General features: G+C 41.3%; 1 protein-coding gene across 3 annotated transcripts; it reads left to right on the plus strand.

The window, feature by feature from the left end:
* The first annotated feature begins 3,587 nt into the window (after positions 1 to 3,587).
* On the plus strand, positions 3,588 to 13,445 carry LOC129853769 (VIP36-like protein). Of its 3 annotated transcripts, none has more exons than XM_055920155.1 (9): positions 3,588 to 3,825; positions 4,527 to 4,645; positions 4,969 to 5,086; positions 5,263 to 5,345; positions 5,529 to 5,552; positions 7,163 to 7,324; positions 7,414 to 7,528; positions 8,010 to 8,126; positions 8,281 to 13,445. In XM_055920155.1, exons 1-9 carry the CDS (start codon positions 3,618 to 3,620, stop codon positions 8,421 to 8,423), a joined length of 1,089 nt encoding a protein of 362 aa, XP_055776130.1. In that variant the 5' UTR covers positions 3,588 to 3,617; the 3' UTR covers positions 8,424 to 13,445. The 3 variants fall into 3 exon arrangements, with proteins under 3 accessions (XP_055776130.1, XP_055776131.1, XP_055776132.1); XM_055920156.1 differs by having other exon boundaries at positions 5,532 to 5,552; XM_055920157.1 differs by lacking the exon at positions 5,529 to 5,552.
* The last annotated feature ends 977 nt before the right edge of the window (positions 13,446 to 14,422 follow it).

Here is a 14,422-nt window from a genome sequence, read left to right on the forward strand (position 1 = left end):
GTCATCCTCATCTCCTATCCCAATTCTTTTCTTGAGCGGATGGTCGGGGGCCGGACCATAATTACAAATCATTTGTATGCTATTAAATTGACCGCAAGAAGCCTAAAAATATATAATGTTTGACTAAAACATAATAATTTCAAACCTTGCTTACACACTGCCCTATCCCATCTGGACAAGAGGAATACCTATGTAAGAATGCTGTTCATTGTCTACAGCTCAGCATTCAACACCATAGTACCCTCCAAGCTTATCATTAAGCTTGAGGCCCTGGGTCTCAACCCCGTCCTGTGCAATTGGGTCCTGGACTTTCTGGCGGGCCGCCCCTACGTGGCGAAGGAAGGAAACAACATCTCCACTTCACTGATTCTCAACACTGGGGCCCCACAAGGGTGAGTGCTCAGCCTCCTCCTGTATGCCCTGTTCACCCATGATTGTGTGGCCATGCATGCCTCCAACTCGATCATCATGTTTGCAGACGACACAACAGTAGTAGGCTTGATCACCAACAACGACGAGACAGCCTGTAGGGAGGAGGTGAGGGCACTCGGAGTGTGGTGTCAGGAAAACAACCTCTCACTCAAGGTCAACAAAACAAAGGAGATGATCGTGGACTTCAGGAAACAGCAGAGGGAGCACCTCCCTATCCACATCGACAAGACAGCAGTGGAGAAGGTGCAAAGTTTTAAGTTTCTCGGCATAACCATCACGGACAAACTGAAATGGTCCACCCACACAGACAGTGTGGTGAAGAAGGCGCAACAGCGCCTCTTCAACCACAGGAGGCTGAAGAAATGTGGCTTGTCACCTAAAACCCTCACCAACTTTTACATATGCACAATTGAGAGCATCCTAGCGGGCTGTATCACCGCCTGGTATGGCAACTGCACCGCCTACCACTGCAGGGCTCTCCAGAGGGTGGTGCGGTCTGCACAACGCATCCCCGGGGGCAAACTACCTGCCCTCCAGGACACCTACAGCACCAGATGTCACAGGAAGGCCAAAAAAGATCATCAAGGACAACATCAAGGACAACAACCACCCGAGCCACTGCGTCTACCACCGCTACCATCCAGAAGGCAAGGTCAGTACAGGTGCATCAAAGCTGGGACCGAGAGACTGAAAAATAGCTTATATCTCAAGGCCATCAGACTGTTAAACAGCCATTACTAACACACAGAGGCTGCTGCCTACATACAGACTTGAAATAATTGGCCACTCTAACAAATGGATCACTAGTCAATTTATTAATGCCACTTTAATAATGATGTTTACATATCTTGCATTACTCATCCCATATGTATATACTGTATTTTATACAATCTATTGCATCTTGCCTATGCCGCTCAGTCATTGCTCATCCATATATTTATATGTACATATTCTTATTCCATCCCTTTTTTATTTATTTATTTTTTATTTCACCTTTATTTAACCAGGTAGGCAAATTGAGAACACATTCTCATTTACAATTGCGACCTGGCCAAGATAAAGCAAAGCAGTTCGACACATACAACAACACATAGTTACACATGGAGTAAAACAAACATACAGTCAATAATACAGTGAAAAATAAGTCTATATACAAAATGAGCAAGTGAGGTGAGATAAGGGAGGTGAAGGCAAACAAAATATATATATAAATAAATAAAAATATAAAAGGCCATGGTGGCGAAGTAAATACAATATAGCAAGTAAAAAATAACACTGGAATGGTTGGTTTGCAGTGGAAGAAGGTGCAAAGTAGAGATAGAAATAATGGGGTGCAAAGGAGCAAAATAAATAAATACAGTAGGTAAAGAGGTAGTTGTTTGGGCTAAATTATAGATGGGCTATGTACAGGTGCAGTAATCTATGAGCTGCTCTGACAGCTGGTGCTTAAAGCTAGTGAGGGAGATAAGTGTTTCCAGTTTCAGAGATTTTTGTAGTTCGTTCCAGTCATTGGCAGCAGAGAACTGGAAGGAGAGGCGGCCAAAGGAAGAATTGGTTTTGGGGGTGACCAGAGAGATATACCTGCTGGAGCGCGTGCTACGGGTGGGCGTTGCTATGGTGACCAGCGAGCTGAGATAAGGGGGGACTTTACCTAGCAGGGTCTTGTAGATGACCTGGAGCCAGTGGGTTTGGCGACGAGTGTGAAGCGAGGGCCAGCCAACGAGAGCGTACAGGTCGCAGTGGTGGGTAGTATATGGGGCTTTGGTGACAAAACGGATGGCACTGTGATAGACTGCATCCAATTTATTGAGTAGGGTTTTGGATGCTATTTTGTAAATGACATCACCGAAGTCGAGGATTGGTAGGATGGTCAGTTTTACAAGGGTATGTTTGGCAGCATGAGTGAAGGATGCTTTGTTGCGGAATAGGAAGCCGATTCTAGATTTAACTTTGGATTGGAGATGCTTGATGTGAGTCTGGAAGGAGAGTTTACAGTCTAACCAGACACCTAGGTATTTGTAGTTGTCCACATATTTTAAGTCAGAGCCGTCCAGAGTAGTGATGCTGGACAGGCGGGCAGGTGCAGGCAGCGATCGGTTGAAGAGCATGCATTTAGTTTTACTTGTATTTAAGAGCAATTGGAGGCCACGGAAGGAGAGTTGTATGGCATTGAAGCTCGCCTGGAGGGTTGTTAACACAGTGTCAAGAGAAGGGCCAGAAGTATACAGAATAGTGTCGTCTGCGTAGAGGTGGATCAGAGACTCACCAGCAGCAAGAGCGACATCATTGATGTATACAGAGAAGAGAGTCGGTCCAAGAATTGAACCCTGTGGCACCCCCATAGAGACTGCCAGAGGTCTGGACAACAGACCCTCCGATTTGACACACTGAACTCGATCAGAGAAGTAGTTGGTGAACCAGGCGAGGCAATCATTAGAGAAACCAAGGCTGTCGAGTCTGCCGATGAGGATGTGGTGATTGACAGAGTCAAAAGCCTTGGCCAGGTCAATGAATATGGCTGCACAGTACTGTTTCCTATCGATAGCGGTTAAGATATCCTTTACTTAGATTTGTGTGTATTAGGTAGTTGTTGTGGAATTGTTAGATTACTTGTTGATATTGCTGCACTGTCAGAACTAGAAGCACAAGCATTTCACTACACTCGCAATAACATCTGCTAACCATATGTATGTGACCAATAAAATGTGATTTTATCACGTATCTCTCTATTATGTTTGGGAATACTTGGGAACAGATTTCTTAAATTAAAATCACTTAGAGTGGATTTCCTGGTGGGTTTTTTTACAGTATTTTATGTCCAACAATCAAAATAGTTTTTTGTTGTTGTTTTCTTTGCTCAGAAGACTTGAGGGCCAAATAAAACCAAAAAGCGGCCAGTTGAGGAACCCTGCCCTACTGAGTACTCCCCACCCACTTTTACATCTTCCCAAATAATAGTTTTTTACTCTTGTTATTTGCATTTGGGGCATTTATTGACTTTGAAACACGTTTTAAACCCCACATTAAATGCAAATGTCACTTAAATATGAACAAATATGAATCATCGTTGATATTAAGACAATTCTTTTTCATACGTCATGAATAAATACAGGTTAATGACACTTTTCTATTATTACGAAATTCCGTGACCCGGAAGCACCTTTTTTTTTAGTGTTGGTGACGGGATGCTGTTCTCCACCATGAACAAGTCTAATCGGTTTCGGATGAGCAGTTTTAAAATATTTGATTTAATGTTTAATCAGCGGAACATTCATGAATTAACATGTCGGTTTGCTGTTGTCCTTATTTTAACCTGCCAGTGTCTGGCAGACGATGGATACGAGATGGATGACTTTTTAAAAAGGGAGTACTCGCTTACCAAACCATACCAAGGTAGGCTATCCAAACGCTTTGCTGGCGTTGGGTTTCACAATCAGTAACTATTATTTTTCTTTCGAGACAATGTTCACAAACATTTACATTTGTAGTGTACAAAAACACTATTGAGGTGTTCCGCAAATAAGTATATTATTATTGTCTGTACGATATGGGTATTGGCAGAATAGTGATAACTCAAGTAGCTAACAGTACAGGGTTTCCCAATCTCGGTCTTGGGGACGCCAAGGGGTGCACATTTTGTTTGTTGCCATGCTAATTCAAATAATCAGCTCATCATTAAGCTTTTATTATTTGAATCAGCTATGTAGTGTTAGGGCAAAACCCACAAGTGACACCACGTCATGCAATTGCATTTGATTACACATTGATTCCCAAAAGGAAGCCGGTAGATTATTGACAGTAAAATAATAGGGTGTAGTTACGTAAATGTGGTTGACATTTTTTGAGTGTTGTTTAATCCAAAGTGGATCACCACATTAAACAACCATTTAGTACTGACATTATATGTAGATATGTACTTTACAAATTGGTCCCTAGTCTAAAAGGTCTTGACAAAAATCCATATTTGTTCTCAAAGGTGAGCAAAAGTAATTTTCACATTGTTGTGATCCAATGGTGAGAACACCGGACAAATATGTCCGTTTTTTAAACTGCCTATATCAAGTTATACTGATTGATTGATTGTGTTTGTGTAGGGTTGGGCTCCTCCAGTTCCTCTTATTGGGACCTGATGGGCAATGCCATGATCACCACTGAGCATGTGCGACTGACCCCCGACTTGCAGAGCAGACAAGGAGCAGTGTGGAGCCGCGTTGTGAGTTCAGCTCTTTCCATCCCCGACGTAAACACCAGCACACTGCTGCTTATCCTTGAACAACCTGAAACCCCTACATCTCTGCACTTGAAGAAAATACATCGTAGTCTATCAATAGGCCTAGCAGACGTGCCACAACGTATGGCAAACGCATCACCTCATTTGTAGTGACTATACCATCAATTAGGCCTATGCTTCCTGACTACATGTACAACTCTACAGCACATAGCATTTCAATATACTACGACAGCTAACATGCCTTGCCACAACCGTCTTTTCCTCATTCCCTGTACTGTCTGTGTCTGTATGCGCTCCGACTGCAGCCCTGTTTCCTGCGTGACTGGGAGCTGCAGGTGCACTTTAAGATCCACGGCCACGGGAAGAAGAACCTGAATGGAGATGGAATGGCTCTGTGGTATACCAAAGAACGCATGCAGACCGGTACTGAGCTTGCACTGTCTAACACACAAACCAGGGTTATGTCCCAAAGTGCACCCTATCCCCTATATAGTGCACACACCCAAGGTTAAAAGATGGTCTCAAGTGTTGTGGTAATATTACAATGATCTCAGCATGGTCTTCCTAAAGTGTTGACTGCCAGGGTTTATCACCTGCAGGTCCTGTGTTTGGAAACATGAACCTCTTCACTGGCCTTGGAGTGTTTGTGGACACCTACCCCAATGAAAATAAGAACCATGAGGTATTAAACTAACCCCCCATACGCTCACTCATACACACATACTCAGGTGGACACCCTCAAAACGTATTAGTGATGGGGGTTTGTCTATTCCCAAACACTTATCATGTATAATTGGTTTGGGTGTGCAATGTTGTGTGTTTACGCTGCGTCCTGTGTTTCCTTGCATCCCTCTTGGGCACACAGAAGAAGTACAATCCATCGACTCAGGTAGCTACAGTAACCTATCAGCCAATCCCAGTCATCCTCTGGCTGAATTGAACAGTGCATGCTCATTTATTTCTGTCCTCAACACTCCACCTATCTCATCATTGTTGACTAACCCGCATCATACATATCGCATGTCTCATCCCTTTTGTGTCATGCAGTATGTGATGTATGGATGTACAGACTAGTGTCAGAAGTTGTTCCTGTTTACCTAAGACATTTGGATCTTGGAGTGCTTAATGCATTTAGTCACTGGTTGTCTCTCAAATGACAACATATTTTCTAAATGGGGGTCATTTCAAAAAGCCATGACACCCACCATCTCCGATTGTTCAGAAATAATTTCTGTAGTTAGAAATAGATAAGATTAGCATTCCTGCAACAATTTTTGGGAAATAAAATTAGCTCTGTGTGAAATTAAGATAATTGATTGCACCCAAATTTGAGATTTTTTTATTTAATAGGATTCATATAATATTCAATAGATATGGTACCTTACATTTGATTTTGACAACTTTTTTTCTAACAATGAGTAAGACATGAGGAAACCAAAGAAATTGTACAAATCCACCCACGTATCCCCCCGCCACCCCCCCCCCACGACAATCCCACCCCAACATTGAGTATACAGTATCAGTTCTTTTTGTGTGATAAATAGTTTGTAGCTGCAACTCTGAGCATTGTTTCTTCATACTATGTAAAGTATTCCCAGCACACACAAAAAATATTCTCCCGGTCAAGGATATTAGTCACTGAATACATCCTGAAATTAACAGGTTTTGGCCACTAGATGGTGCTGTTTCTGCTTAATAGTATTAGAATCCCTCAATGTTAAATGGATAGTTTACCCAAATTACAGTAATCCTTTGGCTTCAGCTTTTCATTTTTTATGAATTTGTAAACATTTCTAAAAACATAATTCCACTTTGACATTATGGGGTATAGTGTGTGCATACACATATTACCCCATAATGTCAAAGTGGAGTTATGTTTTTAGAAATGTTTACACACAATCTACTATATACATGTTGTTTGGGTCTGATTGGCGTGGGGGGGGGGGGATCCATGGATGGCTTTTGACCATTTTCTGGATTCCTCATGTGAGTGATTCCTCTCTCATTGTGAGAAAAAAAAAGTTTGGTCCAAGTCAGATGTTAGGTACTATATTTATTGAATATTATATCAATCCTATGAATTAAAATGGCCACTTTGGGTGCAATCAATTATCTTAATTTCTCAGAAACCAATTTAATCAACAAAATGTTTCAGGAATGTTAATATTATTTGTTTCTAACTGGAACAATCAGAGATGGTGCTTGTCAATCCTCTTGCTTGTGCTTTTTGAGGTGGAATGACTCATAGTGAACTTCTTTTGACCAAAGTACTACATAGTAAATAGGGTGCCATTTCAGATGCAACTAGTGTGTTTTAAAGGGATAGTTAGCATTGGCTCACGAAACAACCCCTTAACTTCCTTCATACATAAAAATGGTATCCATGAGTTCATCTGACTCTGGGTAAGTGATCTCGCAGTATCCAGTCTTTCGCAGTATCCCTCTGGTCACTGATTGACATTATCAGCTGGCTTATCACAACTACCTCCGTCTCTGCAGAGGGTCTTTCCATACGTATCTGGGATGGTGGGGAACGGGACTCTGGCTTATGAGCACGATCGGGATGGCCAGTCCACAGAGCTTGGCGGGTGCACAGCCCTGGTGCGCAACATCCCCCATGACACCTTCCTCCTCATCAGATACACCAAAAACCGACTGACGGTGAGAGAAACACACAAAGCACCATGTTCAATAAAGCGTTCACTAACATTACATATTTATTGACCTATGTTTGACCTCCTGACCTACAGATACAGATAGACGTTGATGGTACACAGAAGTGGCAGGACTGTCTGGACCTTCCAGGGGTACGTCTGCCTCGGGGCTACTTCTTTGGAGCCTCCTCTGTTACTGGAGACCTGTCAGGTACTGGGCCTCTCTATGAACATCTCAGAACAACACTGTTTTTATGGTTCACTATTTGCATTCTTCTCACTGGTTTTTGAAGTCCGTTCATAGCAATCAGATCTGTCATGTCTGAATGGAGAATGGTGGAGAGCCTGTGTAGCGCTGGAGACCTGGGTTTGATCCCCGCGTCCACTCTTCCTACTGTGCTTCCACTTTCCTGTTTCCCTCTGTTTCCAGCTGTCTGAATAAAGTGTGTAATGTTAAATAATGTTGGATTGTATTGATTTAGGTGCGGCAGATAGCCTAGCGGTTAAGGTCATTGGGCCAGTAACCGAAAGGTTGCTGGTTCTAATCCCTGAGCCAACTAGGTGAAAAATCTGTCGACGTGCCCTTTAGCAAGGCAATTAACCCTAATTGCTCCTGTAAGTCACTCTGGCTAAGAGTGTCTGCTAAATGACTAAAATGTCAAATTTATTTCTTCCGTCCTCTCGTTTCCTAGACAACCATGATCTCATCTCTATGAAGCTGTACCAGCTGACTGTGGAGCGTACTCAGGAGGAAGAGGAGGAGGAAGAGCTCACCCCCAGTGTTGATAACTTTGAAAACTTGAACAAAGGTAAGATAATGCAAGCCAACAGTTTCACGTCTTGCACGCATGATTTGATTTTGTTTCAGAAAAGGTGTGATGATTTGTTTTGTCTGTCCAGTTTCAATTAAACTGTAGCATGAGGTCATTTTCTTTCGCCAATGTTGTTTGTCTCTCATTACAGTGGAGGTGCAAGAAGAGGGGATGAGTGGAGTCCAGCTCTTCTTCACCATAGTCTTCTCTGTCATTGGTATCTTTGTACTGGGGGTGGTGGCAGTGGTCATGTATGGGCGCTGGAAGGAGAACAGCCGCAAACGCTTCTACTGAGAGGGAGAGCTGGGTAGTCTATGGCTCTATCCCAAATGGCACCCTATTCTCTTTTATAGTGCACTACTTTTGACCTGGGCCAATAGGGGTCTAGTAAAAGTTGTGCTCTCTGTGGGGAATAGGGTGCCATTTGGGACATAATCTGAGGGATACTCTGTGAAGGAGCACGAATGAGGATATAGATTTTTAAACATACAACAAACATGCTGTCTGCCATTCATAGTTTTACTACATAACAATCCCCTTACCTCATTAATACTTCAACTGCGACAAATGGACCGTTCTCGGACCATCTCGGCCAAAATAAATCAAATGTGACCCCTTTTTTTTATGACATTTTTTTTATACTGTGAGATGAATCTTTTTTGCCTTTTGTTTCACCTTAGTGTTGAACGTAAAACCCAACGCTAGCTAATGTAGGGAAGGAGACAATGACCTGTGAATTGCTGACACTGTCATCAGCAGACTGCACTGGCTTATATGCAGTGTGCATGATGGCTTCCAGCCTATCTGTCATGTTCGGCCGTTGAGACTTCCGAATTGTTTGCGCTGACATGAAATGCCCGTGAGAAGACTTATATTGAGCTGCCATAATAACTAAGTAATGAGAGAGAGAATTGTTCTCAACTAAAGTACCTAGCTAGGGCCAGTTTAAGACCAGGGCCATCAAGATAGTAATGAATCAAATAATATTGATGGGGGAACAGATCCTAGATCAGCAGTCCTACTCTGAGATGTGTTCTTGAATATGGGCCCAGGTATCGCTTATTGCAATGTACATGCTCATCCTCTAGCTCTATGTTTTGGTTCATGAGCTAACTTTGTGCTGTATTGCTGTGCTGTAACTACCATTTACCTACAGTTGACATACACTTACCGTAGGTTGAAGTTATTAAAATTAATTTCACTTATAATTCACTGTATCACAATTCCAGTGGGTCAGAAGTTTACATACACTAAGTTGACTGTGCCTTTAAACAGCTTGGAAAATTCCAGAAAATGATGTCATGGCTTTAGAAGCTTCTGATAGGCTAATTGACATCATTTGAGTCAATTGGAAGTGTACCTGTGGATGTATTTCAAGGCCTAACTTCAAACTCAGTGCCTCTTTGCTTGACATCATGGGAAAATCAAAAGAAATCAGCCAAGACCTCAGAAAAAAATTGTAGACCTCCACAAGTCTGGTTCATCCTTGGGAGCAATTTCCAAATGCCTGAAGCTACCACGTTCATCTGTACAAACAATAGTACGCAAGTATAAACACCATGGGACCACGCAGCCATCATACCGCTCAGGAAGGAGCGGTGGCTGTCTCCTAGAGATAAATGTACTTTGGTGCAAAAAGTACAAATCAATCCCAGAACAACAGCAATGGACCTTGTGACGATGCTGCAGGAAACAGGTACATAAGTATGTATATCCACAGTAAAACGAGTCCTATATCAACATAACCTGAAAGACCGCTCAGCAAGGAAGAAGCCACTGCTCGAAAACCGACATAAAAAAGCCAGATTTTCAACTGCACATGGAGAAATGTCCTCTGGTCTGATAAAACAAAAATAGAACTGTTTGGCCATAATGACCATAATTTAGTTCGGAGGAAAATGGGGAGGCATGCAAGCGAAGCACACCATCGCAACCGTGAAGCATGGGGGTGCTTTGCTGCAGGAGTGACTGGTGCACGTCACAAAATAGATGGCATCATGAGGATGGAAAATGATGTGGATATATTGAAGCAACATCTCAAGACATCAGTCAGGAAGTTAAAGCTTGGTCGCAAATGGGTCTTCCAAATGGACAATGACCCCAAACATACTTCCAAAGTTATGGCTTAAGGACAGCAAAGTCGAGGTATTGGAGTGGCCATCACAAAGCCCTGACCTCAATCCCATAGAAAATTTGTTGGTAGAAAAAGCTTGTGCTAGCAAGGAGGCCTACAAACCTGACTCGGTTACACCAGCTGTCAGGAGGAATGGGCCAAAATTCACCCAATTTATTGTGGGAAGCTTGTGGAAGGCTACCCGAAACGTTTGACCTAAGTTAAACAATTTTAAAGGCAATGCTACCAAACACTAATTGAGTGTATATAAACTCACTGGGAATGTGATGAAAGAAATAAAAGCTGAAATAAATAATTCTCTACTATTATTCTGACATTTAACATTCTTAAAATAAAGTGGTGATCCTAACTGACCTAAGATAGGGAATTTTTACACGGATTAAATGTCAGGAGTTTTGGAAAACGGAGTTGAAATGTATTTGGCTAAGGTGTATGTAAACTTTCGACTTCCACTGTATCACACTTTACAGACCATTGGATTGTTTTCTCTGAAACGCTCTACCCTCTTTTGTAAGTTGTTAGACTGTTGTCCACCAGCCATCATCTCAAGCACAGATATCAAAACCGATCATCTCACCTGTGGCATATAGATATATCTAAAAAATATAAATGCAACTATTTTACTGAGGTACAGTTCATATAAGAAATCAGTCAATTGAAATATAATCATTAGGCCCAAATCTATGGATTTCACATGACTGCGCAGGACCAGCCAATCAGAATGTGTTTTTTTCCCCCCAAAAAGGGCTTTATTACAGACAGAAATACTCCTCAGTTTCATCAACTGTCCGGGTGGCTGGTCTCAAACGATCCTGCAGGTGAAGAAGGTGGAGGTCCTGGGCTGGTGCGATTACACGTGGTCTGCGGTTGTGAGTCCGGTTGGACATACTGTCAAATTCTCTAAAATGACGAGGCGGCTTATGGTAGAGAATTGAACATTAAATTCTTTGGTAACAGCTTTGGTGGACGTTCCTGCGGTCAGCATGCCAAATTCATGCTCAACTTGAGACATCTGCCATTGTGATGTGTGACAAAACTGCACATTTTAGAGTGGCCTTTTTATTGTCCTCAGCACAAGGTGCTATGTAATGACGTGCCACAACTGTCAGGTGGATGAATTACCTTGGAAAAGGAGAAATGCTCACTAACAGGGATGTAAACAAATTTGTGCACAAAATTTAAGAGAAGCTTTTTGTGCATATGGAACATTTCTGGGATCTTTTATTTCAGCTCATGAAACAACACTTTACATGTTGCGTTTTATATTTTTGTTCAGTATATTTATTCTAATTAATAATGTCAACCTATATTTACCTTTTATGATTGATCAAATGTCTGTTGTTCACCTGTGAAGTTTGTTGGTTGTTTTCTATGTTGACAATGTTTTTTAAACCATATTATTGTTATGAAAAACTGTACATTGTCCATCCACGGTGTCATTGAGCCTCGTGGCTAAACTGTAATTCAAAAATAAGTTAAAGTATCCTAACGGTTGGTTTGTAATCAGTTACATTACCAATCCTCTCCAGGCACTTATTTTCTGGTTCCTTACCTGGGTCGTATTCATTAATGCAAACCGTAGTAAAACTGTTTTGCAATGGAAACGGCTTAGAGCATTTGGGTAAACGGTTAACATTGCAAAACGTTTTGCTACGATGTGCTCAAATGAATGTCAGTCTCTAAAAGGTTAAAGGTCGTACGTGAGAGTCCAGGGCCGGCCCTGGGCATAAGCGACATAGGTGGTCGCCTGCTGTTGAACGCAATATCGAAATTTGGTTGTGCATCAGTCGTTTTACTCGTGTCATTCACTTAATTAGCCCATGGCAGCATAAATGTTTTTGGGGGTAAATTAATCTGTCCAGCTATCTATGTCTGAATTACTGACCGGGAACAAAGTGCATGTGCCCAGGGACCTCATTTAACAACCATGCGTACATTTCTTACTAAATTCTGGCATTTGTGGAAATCTAGAATTTGCATGCGCAACAAATTGTTGGGGTTTATCACACTGTGGCAGGCAACATACTGTGCACGTTGTTTTGATAAATAAGAGCCATACTATGTTTGTTTGCGCGCTACAACCCCGCCTGGAAACCGTCCTCCTTGAACAAGAGTTTCTAAAAGAAAGCACAATGGCAAATTTGATCACATTTCTGTAGAGGTGTGGGCATAAAGTTTTTATATTTTTCAGAAAATAAGGCATGCCGCCTATAGCAAGTGCCAAACACTGGATATACTGTCCTTTTGCATAAAATAAGCATATTAGACTTCATGGTGATTTGTGATCTCCTTATTAACTGCATCTGTTTTATCATTAGGCCTACTTTTTAATGTTTTTATTAACCTACCATTGTTATAATTCCCGTGCATCAAATACCTAAATTTTCCCCAAAATAGCCGTATTTGCTTGCAATACAGTTGATCAACCACTAGTTGTGTGCGTGGTTTGAGATTTATGTGTCTATAGGCACACTATCCTGTCATGTTCAAAATGGATAAATACCAACCTTTGCGGGAAAACTGAAGTATGCAGGTCTGGAGGCTTTTTGTTGTTGTGTGCACACACCTTGATAAATCAAGCCCCAGGGTCCCTGACCTCCAGGGAGCACCCATTTGATTTTGTTAGTCACTCAAATATCATATTTATGGGAAAATGTGTGGGATTTCAGCAAATTCCTTTTAAAATGTCAAAAATGTCTCTCCGCCTCATGGCAGAATGTATAGAATTGCGAAAAACGAGCATTAAAACTGCAACGTTTTTTCTACACCCCATGTCAAATCTCCCCTAGGCCCCCCAAAAGGGTAGGGCCGGCCCTGTGTGAAACTCCAGCGCTGTATTTCTGTCAGTTCATGATGAAGCTCGAGTAGATAGGGCCCGATGTGCTGTTTTAACCCAAAATGTTTACTTTAATGTTGACATCTATAGTTAATTATGTTTGGGACTGTGTGGTATGAGAGTAATTTATTGTGTCATAAAACATCTTGAAGCGACACAAACTTGACTATTTCAATCTTTATTTTGGTGTAATGAAAATGTGAATGCTGTTTGGCTTCTGTCAAAATGTTAAATTCTTGGAAATCTACCGTTGTAAAATATTATCTTGTTGGTCTATATGAGGAGAATGTGCACTGTAGTGCTCTTGTGTCAAATCTTTTTGAATAAAAATGTATATGACATTCTTTCTCATTTGGAAACGTCCTCCTTTGCCAAATGTCTATTTACCCCTCTTAGTGTTCTTAGACGGGTGTGACTAGGTAAAGAAGGAGGCATACTCAGGTTATGTATGGATAAAATATATATTTTTTACGTTGGTAATTAATACTGTAAACTAAGTAATTACCTCTTCAGCCAAGGACGGGAGGTGACGATGACTGGTGTTTCTGATAACAGTAGATCATCTGGCGTCCAATAGATGATCAGGTAAAAGGGACTCCTTCCAGTCCACTTAAACTCTGTAAATGATTAGAAAAGGCAAGTCATTGCCATCTACAGTATTTGAATACAGTCTATTCATTGTTCTGGCATTTACTTGTTGTAACTTAAAACAATTTGACGCTGTGTACTGTGGGGCGGGCTCTACTCTCAGGTAGTACACTTAGGTGTCAGTCTGCTCACTGCATTGTTCCCTTTTTGATTCTTTTTTTCACTCTTATGCCACCAGGCTCCAGCCCTTACCTTTCAACACCCAGAAGGTTCAGTGTAACACCAATGGTACACAGGTATTATATCTGCTGTTTTAACTGAGGGAACATTGTGGATTACTTTTGATCACTTTGTTTGTAAGGTACTGTGTCCTCTTTGATGTAAAATATATATATATATATGTATTTCCTGTAGAATTTACTGAGATGTTTAAAAGTTATGTTATTTAAAATCAGCACAGTTATTTAGATTTGAAGTAGATTAAAAATATATTTTATTGTACAAAGTATATCTAGACTTTAAAAGAAATCTGCAACGAGCTCTGAAAATGTCTTATTGTTAGTCATTGCTCTGTAATGGTAAATCCTGCAATGAATTGGAAGTCTCAATGGCAATTTAAATGTTAAATGAAATAGAAAATGTGCTTGGAACAATACTTTGCATAGGAGTGGGGCTATAACATGTTTGGATAGGTCAGGCACCGTGCTCGGTGTTGTCATACCAAACAGTGCTGTC

Source organism: Salvelinus fontinalis, chromosome 4 (assembly GCF_029448725.1).
Source record: "Salvelinus fontinalis isolate EN_2023a chromosome 4, ASM2944872v1, whole genome shotgun sequence".
Taxonomy (NCBI): domain Eukaryota; kingdom Metazoa; phylum Chordata; class Actinopteri; order Salmoniformes; family Salmonidae; genus Salvelinus; species Salvelinus fontinalis.